The 18,705-nt window shown below is 37.8% G+C and overlaps 1 protein-coding gene across 3 annotated transcripts in view; it reads right to left on the bottom strand.

The window, feature by feature from the left end:
• Window positions 1-18,705, bottom strand: part of TLK1 (tousled like kinase 1) — a 177,185-nt gene that overhangs the window by 82,540 nt on the left and 75,940 nt on the right. For 2 of the 3 annotated variants that reach the window (XM_050751332.1, XM_050751333.1), the window contains exon 3: window positions 10,887-10,958. In XM_050751332.1, coding sequence (XP_050607289.1) covers window positions 10,887-10,958 — 72 coding nt within the window. Of the gene's footprint in view, window positions 1-9,783; window positions 9,853-10,886; window positions 10,959-18,705 lie in introns of all 3 variants that reach the window. The other variant, XM_050751334.1, reaches the window with a different exon arrangement.

Raw genomic sequence — 18,705 nt, 5'->3', positions numbered from 1 at the left:
CACGTAATGTGATTCCTCCGGTTTTGCTCTTTGCTCAAAATAGCTTTGGTTATTCTGGGTCTTTTGTGGTTCTATACAAATTTTAGAATTATTTTTTCTATTTCTGTGAAGAATGCCATTGGTATTTTGACAGGGATTACATTAAACCTATAGATTGCTCTGGGTACAATGGACATTTTAACAGTATTGATGCTTTCATTCCATGACCATGGAATATGCTTCCATTTTTTTGCATACACTTCAATTTCTTGCATCAATGTTTCATAGTTTTTAGTGTAGAAATCTTTTACTACTTTGATTAAGTTAATGTCTAAAAGCCGGGCGCAGTGCCTCACGTCCGTAATCTCAGCACTTTGGGAGGCCAAGGGGGGCAGATCACTTGAGGTCAGAAGTTCAACCAGCCTGGCCAACATGGTGAAACCCCGTTTCTACTAAAAATACATTTTTAAAAAAAAACTGGCCAAGCTTGGTGGTGGGCACCTGTAATCCCAGCTACTCGGGAGGCTGAGTCAGGAGAATTGCTTGAGCTCAGGAGGCAGAGGGTGCAGTGAGCTGAGATCGCGCCATTATACTCCAGCCTGGGCAACAAAGCAAAAACTCCATCTTAAAGAAAAATAAAATGTTGGGTGTGGTGGTTCGCACCTGTAATCCCAGTTACTCGGAAGGCTGAGGCAGGAGAATTGCTTGAACAGGGGAGGTGGTGGCTGCAGTGAGCCGAGATGATGCCACTGCACTCCAGCCTGGGCAACAGAGCAAGACTTTGTCTCAGAAAAAAAAAAGGTTAATGTCTACATACTTCGTATTATTTATAGCTATCGTAAATGGGATTACTTTATTGGTTTCTTTTTCAGATTGTTCGCTGTTAGCATATAGAAATGCTATTTTTTTTCTAATACTGATTTTGTATCCTGCAACTTTACTGAATTTATCAGTCCTAATAATTTTTTGGTAGTCTTTAGGTTTTTTCAAATGTAAGATTATATCATCTGCAAGCAAGGATAATTTGACTTCTTCCTTTCCAATTTGGATGTCCTTTATTTCTTTCTCTTGTCTGACTGCTCTAGCAAGGACTTCCCGTTCTATACTGAGTTACAGTGGTGAAGGTGGGCATCCTTGTTGTGTTCCCTTAGAAATTCCTTGCTGTAAAAAACAAACACTGAACCACATCAAATATACTTTTCTAAAGGGTAATACTTAACAGCTGTTTGTTTGCTTGCTAAATAGCTTACAAAACCATTTCAAGATTTCATGACCTACAAGAACTCAACTAGACAGAATATATCGTAATTTCCAATTGGCTACTTAAACATTAAAAAAAGCTTCCTGAAGAATTCTGATATACATATTCTTCTACCTTTATGGAAACAGATGTACAAAGCCAGGATGAGCCTCACATTTGGTTTCCAGTCCACTTTTCCTTCCAAGACACTAATAAGCATGAACATGTTCAAGCAGGACTCACATCTTTTGCTATGAACCTGGTTAATACAATATATTTTAGTGTCAGATACTCTAATTTCTGCCTGAATATAGGTCTCTAAAATAGTGTGTCCTTTAATATATAGTGGTGAATTAAATACTATTTTCTCTTTAAAAAAAAAAAAAAGTTACAAAGTAATTTCAGGTGTTTCACAGGAACTATTAAGTCTAATAACTCATGTTTATTTGTCTTAATAACAGAGAAGAGAACAAATTTAACATTCCCCTGCTCCCCTGCTTTTTTTTCTTTCTTTTTCTTGAGACAGAGTCTTGCTCTGTCATTCAGGCTGGAGTGCAGTGGTGCAATCTTGGCTCACTGCAACCTCCGCCTCCTACGTTCAAGTGATTCTCCTGTCTCAGCCTCCTGAGTAGCTGGGATTACAGGCATGTGCCACCACGACCAGCTAACTTTTGTATTTTTAGTAGAGATGGGGTTTCGCCCTGTTGGCCAGGCTGGTCTCGAACTCCTGACCTCAAGTGATCTGCTTGCCTCAGTCTTCTAAATGCTGGGATTACAGGCATGAGCCGCCCCTCCTGGCCACATTCCCCATTTTTTATGTTACAAAATAATACCATTTTCCATGTATACAAAGAGTACTTGCTTTCAAGACATCATTACTGTACATACTGTTCATTGTATATAGCAACATTGTTGCGTATCATGCCTCAGTAAAAACAATGACATAGGCCAGAGGTGCGGTGGCTCACGCCTGTAATGCCAGCACTTCCGGAGGCCAACGCAGGCAGATTATTTGAGGTCAGGAGTTTGAAACCAGCCTGGTCAATGTGGTGAAACCTTGTCTCTATTGAAAAAACAAAAACTAGCCAGGCATGGTAGTGGGTGCCTACAATCCCAGCTACTCGGGAGGCTGAGGCCGGAGAACCACTGAGCCCAGAAGGCGGCGGATGCAGGGAGCAGAGATCGTGCCATCGCACTCCAGCCTGGGTGACAGAGCGAGGCAAGGACAGAGGGCAGGGGAGGGGAGGGGAGGGGAGGGGAGGGGAGGGGGAGGGGAGGGGAGGGGAGGGGAGGGGAGGGGGGGGGGGGAGGGGAGGGGAGGGGAGGGAAGGGAAGGGAAGGGAAGGGAAGGGAAGGGAGAGGAGAGGAGAGGAAAGGAAAGGAGAGGAAAGGAGAGGAAAGGAGAGGAAAGGAGAGGAAAGGAGAAAGGAGAGGAAAGGAGAAAGGAAAGGAAAGGAAAGGAGAAAGGAAAGGAAAGGAAAGGAGAAAGGAAGGGAGAAAGGAAAGGAGAAAGGAAAGGAGAAAGGAAGGGAAAGGAAGGGAAAGGAAGGGAAAAGAGAAAAGAAAAAAGGAAAGGAAAGGAGAAAGAAAAGAGAAAAGAGAAAGAAACGAGAAAGAAAGAGAAAGGAAGGAAGAAAGAAATGACATAAAAAAAGTAAGATTTTTGGTAAGAACAAAGTGATAAAATACTAGCAGAGAGATAAAAGATAGAGGTCGTCATTAAGTAGAACACCACAAACATCATTTATTACACTAACATATTTTAGAAAATAATTTAGGAAGCAAGACAGAATATTTCTTAAAATTTATGATAGGTGTCGAACATCTTAAGAAGCAGAACAGATTTAAACAGAGTAAGTCAAAAGCAAGGTAATTTATTCAGGGGCAAAAGTCCTAAAAATGTAACTTTCAGAGATACTTATCCCATCCATCAGTAAATCAATTTTTAAAGTCTCTTCTTTCTTACTAGGTACTCAGAGTAAGGCATTAAAAAAAAAAAAGATTTCTCCAGGTTACAGCAAATAAATATAGATAAATTAAAATTTAATGAAAATGTTAACAAAACTTAAGGCCAGTATTACCTCTATTTTCAAATAGAATCATAGCTAAGCACTAGTGCTTAGAATCACACTAAGCACTAGCTAAGCACTAAGCACTATTAAAAGGGTAAAAAAGAATGTATGAGAAAGTGGAGGTGGGTATGTATATAAAACAAGGTTAAATCAGGAAATGCTCTAGATGCAACAACTGTCTCAGCTTCCATATATCCATAATTTAAAATTCATAACTCAAAAATCCAAAAATATACTTTGATGAAAAATACACAGTAATTTAAGGTCAGCGGATAAAGGCTTAAGATTTGGTAGTTACCCAGGAAAATGGGGGGAAAACCACTTTGGTTATAAAGATAGTATATATTTTAACTTGTTCAAATCTGATTTAGATTATACAAAAGTATTCCAAAAGATGAATATTAAGGATTAAATTGAGAAAAATAATTTGATATATGTCTGCTTTATAAACACGAATATTATGGAGTATATTGTATATAAGCACACATGTATAAACAGACATAACTGTGCTTCTCCGACATTATTAAAAATGATGTAATTAAATGATATATTTAGTCACAAATATCCCAACTTCAGTAATAAATAAATAAAGCAGATAAATGTATCCCAGATGGAGGAAAAATGGTTATGGTTTTAATAATCATTATGAATACCAAATGAGCTAAAAGATGCATAATCTAACTTAGCATCTTGGGCTTAGGTAGAGACAGCAACTGTACAGAACCTGAAGGTGCTACGGTTTGACTATGTGCCCTGAAGTTCAACGTAGAAACTTACTCCGTATAGTAAGAATATTAAGAGGTTGGGGGGATGCAGGCGCAGTGGCTCATGCCTGTAAACCCAGAACTTTGGGAGGATGAAGTGGGCGGATAGCTTGAGGTCAGGAGTTTGAGACCAGCCTGGCTAACATGGTGAAACCCTGTCTCTACTAAAAATATAAAACTTAGCCAGCCATGGTGGCAGGCGCCTGTAATCCCAGCTACTCAGGAGGCTGAAGCAGGAGATTCCCTTGAACCCAGAAGGCAGAGGTTGCAGTGAGCCAAGATCGTGACACTGCACTCCAGCCTGAGCAACAGAGCAAAACTCGGTCTCGGCAGGGTAGAAGAAAAGAAAAAGAGGTAGGGGCCTCATGAGTGGATTAATGCCATTATTGTAGGGATGGGTTCATTATTGACAGAGCAGGTTCCTGATTAAAAGGATGAGTTGAGCCCAATTCTCCCTCTCTGTCTCACACACTCACTTCTGCCTTCCATCTTCTACCATGCGGTGATCCTCATTCGATGCTTGACACCATGCTCTTGGACTTCCTATCCTCTGGACCCAAGAGCCAAATAAACTTCTGTTCATTATAAATTACCCAGTCTGTGATATTCTGTTAGAGCGGCAGAAAATGAAGACACAAGATCATTGTGTTTGGATAGTGAAAGTGCTACAAGGAGAAGTGCAAATAGGTGGATCATGGCATGTTTCAAAACTTAGAAAACACTGAGCAGGGCACAGTGGATCACACCTGTAATCCCAGCACTTTGGGAGGCCGAGGCGGGTGGATCATGAGGTCAGGAGATCGAGACCATCCTGGCTAACACAATGAAAGCCCGTCTCTATTAAAAAAATACAAAAAATTAGCCAGGCATGGTGGTGGGCACCTGTAGTCCCAGCTAGTCAGGAGGCTGAGGCAGGAGAATGGTGTGAACCCGGGAGGCGGAGCTTGCAGTGAGCCAAGATCGGGCCACTGTACTCCAGTCTGGGCAACAGAGCAAGACTCTGTCTCAAGAGAAAAAAAAAAAAAACTTTCAAAACACTGGTACTCAAGAAACATGGGCTCTTATCCTCATAAAAGAATGTGGGCTCTTAGCCAGCAGGTTAGGTACATGACCATATTTCTAACTCCTTCAGGTATTCTAAAACATTTAAATAAAGGATGAGTGGCCCTGGTACACTCTCTTCTCTGGTCCTCCCATAAAATTTTTCAGTCCTCAAATCCACAACCCACTCATGCTTCTTTCCTTTCAGCAGATAACCTATTTTCACTGTTAAGTAAGAGAAAGGGTTATGAGATATGCAAGTTCATCTACCCCAATTCAGGGGAAAGATGTTCCTAGTCCTGTCTATGAATAACCCTGCCCACCCAGGGTCTGGATTTCACCCATTCGTTCCTCCTCCAGGAAAAGATGTTTGGTTTTATTTCTCTGTTCCTCTCTCTTCAGCACTTTGTCTCCAATACAGCTCTGCTATGACTCTTTCCTTAGCACATGATTTGTCAAGCCTGTTTGACTCTAGATATTGTCTCCTTTCCTTCACAGTCAAGGTTCTGCCAAAAGCAGTCAATATTTGCTGTCGCTATTTCATTTTCCAATTTCTCCTCAATTAACTACAATCTGGCATTTTGTTCCCATTAATCTACTAAAATTAAGTCTAAGTGTAAAATTCTTAGTCACTTTTTACAATCACTATCTTAACTGACTTCTATGACATTTAATTCTACTTACTATTACTTTCGGGTCTCAGGACCCCTCTATAACTTTTAAAAAATTGTTAAGGACCCCAAAGAGGTTTTATTTACATGTGTATAACTATAGATCTTTAACCATTTTAGGATTTTAAACAAAAACATTATAACACTAGAATATACTAGTGTAAAAGAATAAAAATGAATAAATCAGAGTGATATCACACGTTAAACAGCTTCTGGAAATTTTCATTGTGAATTCATGAGATAATGAAAGTTAAAAAGTCAAATAATGTGTTAGCACTTTTATAAAAAACACTTGACTTTGTTGACTCCTTGGAAGAATCGCAGGGGACCCCTAGGAATCCTCAAACCACACTCTAAGATCTGCTTATCTACAACCAAGCCTTTTTAATTAACACCTATGCCAAAGACCCCTAGGTCTTCTTGTCTAGCCTGATCTCCTTCCTGAGTTCCAGATAGCTTCTACTATACCATCTACACTTGTTATCTTCCTTCTGTGATGCCTATCTCAAAGGCACTCTAGCTAGATCCCTTTAAATCATCTTAGGCTCCTCCCTTTCCTTCTTTATGCTAATTCCAAGTCACCAAACCCTACTGATTCTACTTTTTAAAAGCCTAATGAAGTCTGGGCTCAAGGGCTCACACCTGTAATCCCAGCACTCTGGGAGGCCAAGGCAGGCAGATCATGAGGTCAGGAGTTCGAGACCAGCCTGGCCAACACAAACCCCATCTCTACTAAAAATATAAAAATTAGCAGGGCACGGCGGCGCATGCCTGTAGTCTCAGCTACTTGGGAGGCTGAGGCAGGAGAATTGCTTGAACCTGGGAGGCGGAGGTTGTGGTAAGCTGAGATCATGCTACTGCACTCCAACCCAGGGAACAGGCGAGACTCCAGCTCAAAAAGAAAAAACAAAAACAAAAAATCTAATGAAATCTAGAAGCTTGTTAGAAATGCAAAATTCTACCCCAGACCTACTGTCATAAACATTAAGTGATGCATTCGCACAGAACAGTTTGAGAACCACAGCCTTAGGTGGTGATAGTCTCAGTACCCAAAGTTAGAGAATCCGAAGAAGGCAGAGCCCAAACAGCAAACTTGAAAATACTAGTTAGAAGTCCTTTTATCTCAAGTTTTTCCTCCTAATATTAAACCTTGAAGGTTTTAAAGTTTTATAAAGGAGGCAGTATTCCTTAACAAAGTGATCTTCCTAACTTGGGTTTCATGTCCCTCCAATCCAATCCTCTACATTGCTATCTGCCTTTTACCTCTACTTTGTCTTTTGTTTCCCCTGTTTCAATGGCTCTCTACCTGAAGTCCAAATTCCTTACTATGAAATACAAGGGTCTTCAAAACCTGACCCCTGCCTACCTTTCCCCATTTCTGCATATACTCTCTCTATCAGAAGTCTGAAAACCAGGGGAATCACCGAAGCAGCTGGGTATTTTTTAAAGCTTTTCGGGAGATCTAAAGAGCAGTAGCGGCTAGAATCACTGTCCTCTCTTAAACTAAACTATCTGTCATACTCCCATGTAAAAGCAAACACAGATCCTAGTCCCTCTGTATACCTTCTTTTCATACCTCGCTCTGTCTTATGGGATGAATTCACGGCCTCTCTTAAAAACTCAATGATCATCTCTTCTTTGAAGGAAGACTTCTTTCCTTCCTTTCCCCTACAGGCAAATGAAATTGGTGTTTCTTGCACTTTGCTTCCATAGTATCTTGTGCTTGTATCTGTTACAGCACAGCCTACATTGTTCATGAAGCAGACTGTCTAAATGTTTGTTCTACTAAACACTGATTTCATTTGAAGGCAGGGATTGTATCCTATTCATCTTTATACTCTCTGTGATTAGGCAGAGACTATAAGTTAATAGATATGCAATAAATGTTTACTGAAAATACCCTGAGTTTTCTGGAGACTGCTGAATGGACCAGGAGTGATGTAAAATAAAACAAAATCAAAACAATACCTTCCTACCTACCATCTTCTTTCATTTACAAGAGGAAAAACTTTTTCATTCTATTTAATTCCACATTTACAAACAAAAGTCAGATTCATATATAAAATAAACCGCATACAAACTGAAATAAAAATTTCACTTGAAGTAGATTAATCAACCTAACAATGACAATTGGATGCTTTCCAGTTTTAATAGTAAGGGTAGAAGAAAACAAGAGGATTCTGGATGTCTGAAAGAGAGGATGTCTGAAAGGAGGAAACAAAGTACAGAAAAGGGATTGTAGTGAGTTAAAACCATCACAAATCCTAAGAAGGATTCAACAGAAAAAGTCCAATTGGTGAACTACAATAGGCTATGCATATTAATTATATTAAAATATGGATACAAATTTCAGGAATCCAGGGTGGGGTAAGGGTGGTAGGAGACAGCAGTTTAAAAAAAAAAAAAAGTAATAAACTGGCTGGGTACGGTGGCTTACGCCTGTAATCCCAGCTACTCAGGAGGCTGAGGCAGGAGAATCGCTTGAACCTGGGAGACAGAGGTTGTTGCAGTAAGCCGAGATCACGCCACTACACTCCAGCCTGGGCGACAGAGCGAGACTCTGTCTCCAAAAAAAAAAAAAAAAAAAAAAAAAAGTAATAAACCTTCCAGTACTATTTGCTCCCAAAACCAAAAACTACTATTTTAAAAAATGTAGTAAATCAGAGAATGGATTACCAAAATAGTGACATCAGAAGACAATGAAATACTTCATAAACTTTACTACTAGGAGTACTAGGAAAAACCAAAGTACTTCTATCCTGCAATTGCAACTGTTTCTTCTCATGTTTACTTAATGATCTATAAATATCTGTATTTTGATATGTATAAAATTTCATCCCAAAGGAATTTATTAAGGTATCAACTATACAGATAAAACCTGGGAAACATTTTCCAGATAAGCAACTTCTTAAATGGAAAGATACACTAAAATAATAATAATAATAATAATAATGGTAATAGTAATTATTTCTTTGAATCTTAAGGACAATGTATAATCTGTAGTCATTTCTGTGCCACTAGACTTAACCATTAATTTGTAAAAATCCAAGACAGAGAATACAGAACAGCAAAAGCCAAAACATCTTTCTTTCTTTTTTTTTCTTAAGACAGGGTTTCACTCTGTCGCCCAGGCTGGAGTGCAGTAGCACAATCATGGCTCATTGCAGCTTCGACTTCCTAGGCTCAGGTTATCGTCCCATCTCAGCCTCTGGAGTAGCTGGGACTACAGGCACATGGCACCATACCCGACTAATTTTTTGTGTTTTTTGTAGAAACGGGGCTTTGCCATGTTGCCCAGGCTGGTCTCGAACTCCTGGTCTCAAGCAATCCTGCCTCAGCCTCCCAACATGCTGGGATTACAAGTGTGAGCCCCCGTACATGGCCCAAAAGATTTTTCAAGATTTTCTATTGCTGCCCCAAATGTCAAAACTTCAATACAGATAAAGCTAAGTATATCTAATGATTAACCAAATTGTGTTTCATTGCAAATGCCAGTATGGTCTTTTAAGAAACAAAAACATGTTTTAACTAAAAATATAGCCAAAAGTGATCCTTGGACTCTTTAAAGGGAAGTTGAATTCTCTTATGGACTAATTCCTCTGAAAAAATCCAAATACTAAATCTATAACTTATATTTGGAATATGGGTACCTATAAAGAACATGTAACTGTGATAAGTGATCTAACTTCCACCATGTTTTGCTTTTTAAAAAAATCTATCAAAAATATCATATTTAGTAAACAGAAAAGAGAAGTATCTAAAATTATTTTATTGCTCTTCAGAACACAAATGCCTATGAAAGAGGAGGCAGGTGAAATTACTAAATATTTCCAATTCTGGGAAAATATCAAGAAATGTTCCAAAGTCCAGGAAATATAAAGTGAGAACATTCTTGATATAGTTTTAAAAAAAACTTTGACTAGAGCTAAACCTACAATTTTCAAAGACTTAGTATTATGTTAATTTTTTAAAAGCTAAACTGATAATCTGATGCTACAGGGGCTACTAACGCTTACCTCAAGGGAACCTACTGCAGATAAAGTCCCGTCACTTGCACAGTCCTTTCAGCTGCCTGCCAGTTGTTTCTGTGGAAGGGAAAGCCTGATGAGTGAGAGCCCTATGCCATACTCCTTTGGAGTGTCAGGGTGCCTGCACAGAACTGCACGCAACTGTCTACCTAGAGATTTCTAGATGCTTTCAATAACACAGAGCTAAAAAGATGCCACCTTTGAAGTTCCCTTTCTTCTGAACAGTGAAACAAAATGCCTAAGAGTCTCTGAGTGCTAATGAACTACTGGTATTATCAAGGTGATAGGTCTATACTAACCAAGTAGAAAAAAGACAAAAATGGATCAAGTAGAAATAAGATTGACAGGGAAAATACACACACACACACGTGACAGAACCGTATCATCCAAGGAGAGAAAAGGCTATATCCACAAGAGTCAAGCTGTAACATCAACAAATGAATGCTAAAACCCACGGAACTTCCTGTCACCCATTTTTAAAATATGTCAAGTATATCATGCTCAGAGTAAATTATACCATGGATCCAAATGCCCGCTTGTAAAATCCCAGATATTTTCTTGGTGGGATCAGTAAATGGGTAAAAGGGGGAGGGATTAAGAGGGGAGGGAATTCTTCAGATTTTTTAAAATACAAAAAGTGAAAAGCGGCAGCATGATTCCATAAGAAATTCTAAAAAGAGGGAAAAAATGTGTATCTGTATCTCAGAAAGTACATAAACTCTTACTAAGGATCAAACTAAAAGGGAAGAATAAAGAGAAATAATAGAAAACTGGGAAACCCAACATACTTAAGAACCACCTTCCTCTCACAGAATTATGAATGGCTAATAACTGTCTTCAGTAAGAATATATATTCATCATTCATTTACAAGTTCAGCTACATAACCAAAGAAACTGTATTTTCTTTCTAACGCCAAATGCAATCTTCAATCTGAATGTTGTGCTTCGTAAGGCAGAACAAAACATTCCTATAAGAAACTTTAAAAGCATTAACCTTTAGCAAAAGAACTGATGAAGAAACAAAAAACTAATTAAAACGGTGATTCCAGCTTTTACTTTAATAGCACGATATTTAAACTGAAATTACTTACCTCTGATTCTTTGTCACTTAAAGATCCCAAGCTTCCAAAACTGTGATTAGAGCTTTCGTTATTTGTTGAGGCCTGTTAAAGATTTTTTAAAAAGTAAAAATTAGGAGTAATTTTTTAAAGCACTGGAAGTAATTTTAAACAAACATATTACAAAGTACATAATCTATCTTCATAAATAAAGTATAATTCCTTTAAACAAGGAAGCCAAATGAGGTAAAAATAAATACTAAATTCTTAACACTACAAATACTCTGAAAAGTTTTATCAAGTCAATAAACTTCCGCTGTGTTTTAGGAACTGACTTCTATTAGCTGGTTTTTAAAATCCCAGTTCAAAAGCAAAGGAATTGAGCCATTGTTAGAATGACAAGATCCCTAAAATTATTACCCAATGTATTAAAACCTAATGCTACCTTTGGCTGAAAGTATTATTTGGGCTCTTCAGGTCCCTTGACAATTATCAAATTCCATCACGTTTGAAACACACCTCTTTGCCTTTCTCCGTATTAACAAACTGTCTTTTTTTTTTTTTTAAATTTGTTTTAACTCGATCTCTTCAAAAAAATCTTTGACCATCTTGACCATTTTAATTAATTGCTTTGCTCAAGAACTTCTCCATTTCCTTGACAGTATTTTTGAACTGTAACCAAGAAAAAAGAGCTAACATTCTGTAGCATGATGTCTGCTTTGTTTCCAATATGCTTCTATGATGCTTCTATGCTTCTGTGACTTTTTTGTACCATCAGTACATCAGATCAAAGTCTTCCAGAAATGCTTAGACAAGGAGGCTGACAGATTATGGCATATATGTCAAAGATGAGGCAAGAATTAACATTACATACAGGCAAGCCAATTGATATCCTCATGTTTCACCTCCACTTGTAACAGGAGTGGCTGCTAATCCTACTATTAACAGGTTGCAAGTTGGACTATAATTATATAATTGAAATTAGATTAATTTCCAAAGTGACAACTCTGAGCCACTGCATACATGCCCAGTACTATGCTGGATACTGTAAAAGCTGCTGTCAACAAAGGAGAGCACTTGAACTAATTACAATTCAAGTAGTACTGGGAATAAGTTATAATCTAATTATGGCAAGATTATCAAATTTGAAACCGCAACAATTAAGAAGTAACATATTAGAAAGATTCTAGGACAATAAGGGCAGTGGCAAAGTGTTTGAGCATCTGTAAATACCCACCAAAATAATGTATAAAACTAAATAGTAAACCAAAAACCCATGGGCAACATTTACAACAAAACTAGATGACAAGAATCTCCATGAATCCCCCTCAAAACAGCAGATTTAAACAAGTCAACAACAACCATAGATAATGTATGGTATCATTATCAATATGGGAGGAAACAGAAAGAAACAGATGTCTGATAACCGAAAACAAAAGACATCTAAAACAGCCAACAAGTAGGTACAGAAGCTAGGTTAACTTAAGTACAGAAGGGTTTTGCACTTTCAATTAGTGACTTAAGAGGGAGGAGTCCACGGTTACGTCTAAGAAGTGAGAGCAGTCTGGCCTCTACGAATCCTTGAAACTGATCTTTACATAACAGGGTGGTACAATGAGTATAAATTACTGGGTGTGGAATGAAAATTGAGTACTAGATAGGTACAATTACAATAATGGAAAGAGAATATTCAGATAAAGCAGGGAGGGAAGGTCACCTGGCAAACTCAGAAAGCAAATGCCACAGTTTTGAAGCATGCCTAAAAACAGCAGTAGAGAAAGCCCTGTAAGAAAAGCCATCCTGAACCACACCTGCTCCACTTAAGTAAAGTAGGCAAAAGAAAATTATGTAGGTCATAAAGGTATAAGAAAAAAGAAAGTAAGATACAGAATAACATCCAGATAATAAAAGCATATCAGAAACACACATCCACAAAATAGGTAAAAACTGTAACCTACTATTTTAAAATGAGCTAAAAGATATTACGAAAATGACTCAAGACATGAAGCAACTATATAAATCGGATTTCAAAAAACCGGAAATAAGGTAGCAGAACTCAAGAAAGCATTAAAAATAAAAGAAAAAGTTTCAGAAATAAAAAGTAAATCTGAATGAACCCAAGAGCAAATATATACAGTAGATAATGCTCTAAAAGATAACTAGAAGGCGAAAAACAGCAACATTTTTGAAATCAAAAGAAATGAAGAGATAAAAAGGATTTGAGAGTAAGCAACAGCTGATGAAGCAACAAAGATCAATATACAGATAACAGAAGACCCTAAAAACTACTAAAGCCAGAAAACAGTAAAAACTGTAATTCAAGAAAATGTTTCTGATGGCTGGGCACGGTGGCTCATGCCTGGAATCCCAGCACTTTGGGAGGCCGAAGTGGGCGGATCACCTGAAGTCAGGAGTTCGAGACCAGCCTGACCAACATGGTGAAACCCTATCTCTACTAAATATACAAAATTAGCCAGGCATGATGGTGCACACCTGTAATTCCCAGCTACCTGGGAAGCTGAGGCAGGATAATCACTTGAATCTGGGAGGCAGAGGCTGCAGTGAGCCAAGATCACACCACTGCACTCCAGCCTGGGCAACAAGAACAAAACTCCATCTCAAAATAAAAAGAAAATAAATGTCTCTGACATTTTCAGTTGTCAGGCTCTTGTTGTCAGTTGTTGTTCTTTAAATGTTCAATTAAAAAAACTGAAATTACTGACAGAGCACCATGCACACCTAAGAATAACAACCCAGAAAGCGAACATCAAAGGCAAACACTTTATGCGAGAAGAAAATGGAGTGACATAAGCTATTCAAGGAAAGAAAACAAAAGCAAAGTGTTTTATATTTAGTAAAATCTATTTTAAGCACATGGAAAGCATAGATAAACGGTTACCAAAACTGCAAGCAATTAGGGAATCCTGCTCCCATGAGCCTTTCCTAAAGAATCTACTATAGAACAAGCTTAAGACAACCAAAATGAATAGTTTATCAGTCTAAGAACTGAAGGCAAGCAATAATATGACCTATTGTTGATCAAGATTAAATGATAATGACAAGGGAGAGGATATAATAGTTAACGACTAAATGCATACAGTATTCTTAAAACTAGGGGATGGAAAGCATATACAAAATAACTGTTTTCAGTACCCACTTTGTTCATTGTGCTAATGTTATTTTGAGACCACTATGTGTGTGAAATACAGAATAAGGTAAAATAATTGAGGGATATCCAATTCTATCCTCTGCTTTATATCTTCGAGAATCATAATTCATAGTATAAAGATGCATATGAAAAAAACCTTATAATCCTGAGTTTGAACTGGAAATATCAATAAAAATTCAGGAAATATTTTTATCTTTTAAAACAAACAACAAAAATACAAGTAGGTAGGTAGATGAATAACATTCCACCACCAGTAAAAACAGAATACCTTATTTTCTACAGATAACTACAAATTCTGGAAAAAAAAGATTTAAAAAAACCACCACCCAAACCAAAAGTAGGCAGAATCTAAGTACAAGACAACACTTAGAAGAAGGGAACAGAGGCCGGGTGCAGTGCCTCACGCCTGTAATCCCAGCATTTTGGGATGCTGAGATGGGCAGACTTCTTGAGGTCATGAGTTCAAAACCAGCCGGGCCAACATGGTGAAACTCATCTCTACTAAAAATACAAAAAATAGCCGGGTGTCGTGATGCATGCCTGTAATCCCTGCTACTAGGGAGTCTGAGGCAGAACTGCTTGAACCTGGGAGACAGAGGTTGCAGTGAGTAGAGATCGCACCACCATATTCCAGCCTGGGCAACACAGCAAGACTCTGTCTTTAAAAAAACAAAAAAAAAAAAAAAAAAAAAAAAGGAAGAAGAGGAAGAGGAAGAAGAAGGGAATAGATCTAGGTAGGTTTCCTGTTTTTACAGCTTTTGCTGAGGGGAAGGTCCCAGAGATCAAAGCTGCACAGACAGCAGTTGAAACCAAGATCAAAATCTGTAGTCTTACTGGCTTGAAAAACAAGTTTCGAGCTTCCAAAGAGGCTGCAAAGTAAGGAGGGATATGCTGGAAAATAAAGACCACAAAGGGAGAGTCCCAAATTCTGCATATTAACTCTGCCTACTTCTCTGGCTGGTCAGTGATCTATGAAAAAACGGAGCAGACGATAAGCAGCCTAGATAAAACAACTAACAGGGATGTCAGTGCTGCCCTCTGCAGGGAAACATAGTTTAAATTTCAGTCTAGCCAAGTTAACTGCCTCCTAACACAAAGAAAAATAAAAAACAGTCTCCAAAGTCACTGTAATGTGTCATTCACAGTGTGCAGGATATAATAAAAATTTGTAACCATATGAAGAAACAAGAAAAAGTTACCCACACTCAAGAGGAAAAACAATCAATAGATACTAACCATGAAGTAACACAGATTTGGAACCAGCAAATAAATACCATAAAGCAGCTAATGTAAGTAGTTCAAACGACAAGAGTGGAAATTTCAGCAGAAAAATAAAAACTGTAAAAAGAGCTGAATGTAAATTCTACAACTGAAAATTTCACTCTCTAAAACAGAAAACTTACTGAATGGACTTAACAGAAGAATGGAAAAAGACAGTACTGAAGATAGGTCAAGAGAAATTACTCAAACTAAAGAACAGAGAAAAAAATACTGAAAAATACTGTCTGTTGGACACCATGAAGCAGTCTAATACACATGTAACTGGAATCATAAAATGAGAAAAAGCAGCAGAAAAAAAAAATTTTTGAAGAAATGACAGCCAGAAAAATCCCAAAATTTGGCAAAGATATTAATTTATAGATTGAAGAGCTCACTCAATCTCCCAAGCAGGATAAGTACAAAGAAAACCACACCTAGGCACATCACAGTCAACTGCTGAAAACCAAAGATAAAGAAAACAGTTCTTGAAAGCAGCTGGAGAAAGGACACATGAGAACAAAAAGGGATAAAAGTAACTGCTGACTTGTCATCATAAATGCTGGAGGCCAACTTTACTATCTGGAAATAGTGAGCTAGAAGAACTCCGTACTAAGATGCATAAGGCACAGCTGAGAAAACAGAGAAGGTTAAGTAGAAAGTCTACATTAAAGAGACCCTTAGGCCCCTTTCTTGTTCTCAATTCTAAAAAGTTAGCAGCCAAGCTTTTACTCCACAGGTATGAAATGATAAAATCTCTCTCTGAGAGATTTTATAAATCCCTCATAAGTCCTTCAGAGAAATGACCTAACTAGATCATCCTACAGCGAAATCCATCTATGGCTGGGTATGGTGGCTCACACCTATAATCCCAGCACTTTGCAGGGCTGAGGTAGATGGATGGCTTAAGCCCAGGAGTTTGAGACCAGCCTGGGCAACATGGGAAACCCTGTCTCTACAGAGGAAAAAAAAAAATTAGCCAGATGTGGTAGCAGGTACCAGTAGTCCCAGCTACTCAGGAGGCGAAGGTAGGATGATCACTTGAGCCCAGGAGGTAGAGGCTGCAGTGAGCTGTGATAGTGCCACTGCACTCCAGCCTGGGGGAGTGAGACCCTGTATCAAAAACACCCCAAAAAACAAAACCAATCCATCAGTCAGTAAACTCTGCCTAGTTACACAAAGTTTCCAGTAAGTGTTTAAGGGCTTAATGCATAGATGTGAACAAATTCCAACATCACTCAAAAAATTCTTCCAGAACTGGAAAGCATGTTTCTGGATTAGAAAGACACATTTTTAAAAAAATCAAGCACAATGGCTTAAAGAAAACCAAACCAAGATACATCAGAATAAATAATTTTAAATTCTAGAGACAAACACAAGCTCCTAAATAAAAGCTTCCAGGGAAGAACAAATAGAGTATTTACAAAGAATCAGGAATCAGAATGGTATTGGAGTGTGCAACAGTAACATTGGAAGCTAAAAGACAATGGAACGATGCCTTCAAAATTCGGAGAAAATGATTTCCAACCTAGAATCCTATCCGTCAGATACACTAAAAACAAAGGGGGAGGAGGAAAACATGCAAGGTCTCAAAAATTTCACTACCCATATATCTTTCCTCAAGAAGCAACCAGGGAATCTGCTCCATGAAAAACAAATAAATAAACCAAGAAAGAGAAGACATGGAATACAGGAAATAGCTCAAACACAAGACAGACACAAAAGTCTCCCTGATCCTATGATGATCTTGGCTCCCTGCAAACTCCACTTCCCAGGCTCAAGTGATTCTGCCTCAGCCTTCTGAGTAGCTGGGATTACAGACATGTGCCACCATGCCCAGCTACTTTTTGTACTTTTGGTAGAGACATGGTTTCGCCGTGTTGGCCAGGCTGATCTCAAACTCCTGGCCTCCCAAAGTGTTGGGATTACAGGAGTAAGACACCACATCTGGCCTGGCTTTTGAAATTATGAACATGAATGCTGTGTCTTTCCTTCTTGATTTCCAGGAATTCTTTCCATATGTGGGACACGAATCTATGGTTTGCCTTTTCACACTTTACCGTGTCATTTCAACGTAGTTACATTTATCAAATGTTTTTCTTCTTGGCTACTGCCTTTTGGAACCTATTTACGAAATCTCTGCCAATCCAAAGTCATGAAGATAGTCTATTCATTTTATTAAAGTTTTATTGTTTTACCTTTCCCATTTAAATCTACAATTTACCTGAAATTGACTTTTGTATCATGGTAAGAGTTCAAAGTGAAGAGTTATTTATTTTCCCTTATAGATATCCAATGGATACAGCACATCTGTTGTAACAATCAACTGTTTCCCACTGCACTGCAATATCACCTTTGTCATAGATCAAGTTACTATTTACAGATGGGTCTACTGCTGGACTTTATTCTCTTTCATTGGTCTATTTTTCTATTCATGTCAATATCATACTGACTTAATGACTAACTTTCTCTTTATTTTTTAAGACACCAGGTCTTCCTCTGTCACTCAGGCTGGAGTGCAGTGCAGTGGCATGATCATAGTTCACTGCACCCTCGAACTCCTGGGCTCACATGATCCTCCCGTTCAGCCTCTTAAGTAGCTGGGAGTACAGGCACAAGCCACCATGCCTGGTTTAATTTTACCAATAATATCAAGAAATATTCTTGATATATAGTAGCATAATTCCCCCAGCTCTGTTATTGTCCTTTAAGGCTGCCTGGACCATTCTTGGTCTTTACATTTTTATATAATTTTGGAATCAGCTTGTTAATTTCCACCCTCCCCAAAATCCTGCTGGGATTTTAATTGGTATTGCAGTGAAGCTATAAATCGATTTAGTAAGAACTAACAGCTTTATAACACTGAGTCTTCCAATTTTTGAATATTGCATCTCATTTAATAAGGCCTTCTTTGACTTCACTGTTTTAGTTTTCAGTGAAGATATCTTGAGTATCTTTTGTCAGATTTATTTCAATTTATATTTTTATTGTAAATATTTAATAACATTTATATTAGCAATTTTTAATATTGTTGTATATGGTATCTCTCTAAAACTTCATTTTCTACTTTCTACTTATTTGTTGTTGATATGCAGAAATATAACTGATTTTAATATATGATTTATAATCAATGACCTTAACTAATTTACTTATTAGTTTTAATTATTTGTAGATTCCTTGTGATTTTTCTCTAGGTCATAATCATGTTATAGGGATAATCTTACATCACTGTGTTCAGTTTGTGAACATTCACTGAGTATACTTATGATTTGTGATTATCCTAAATATACTGAGGAAGAGAACTACTTATCGCCTATGCTATTTATTTGAATGGTTTCTTTGCTACAAAGTCATCAAACCCTTGGGATTGTCCTAGGTATTCATTTTTTTAAATCATGTATTTAAATAGGTTAAATCTCAGTATTA

This window comes from Macaca thibetana, chromosome 12 (assembly GCF_024542745.1).
Source record: "Macaca thibetana thibetana isolate TM-01 chromosome 12, ASM2454274v1, whole genome shotgun sequence".
Classification (NCBI taxonomy): domain Eukaryota; kingdom Metazoa; phylum Chordata; class Mammalia; order Primates; family Cercopithecidae; genus Macaca; species Macaca thibetana.
The sequence above is the reverse complement of the archived record's forward strand: the minus strand, read 5'-3'. Positions and strand labels throughout refer to the sequence as shown.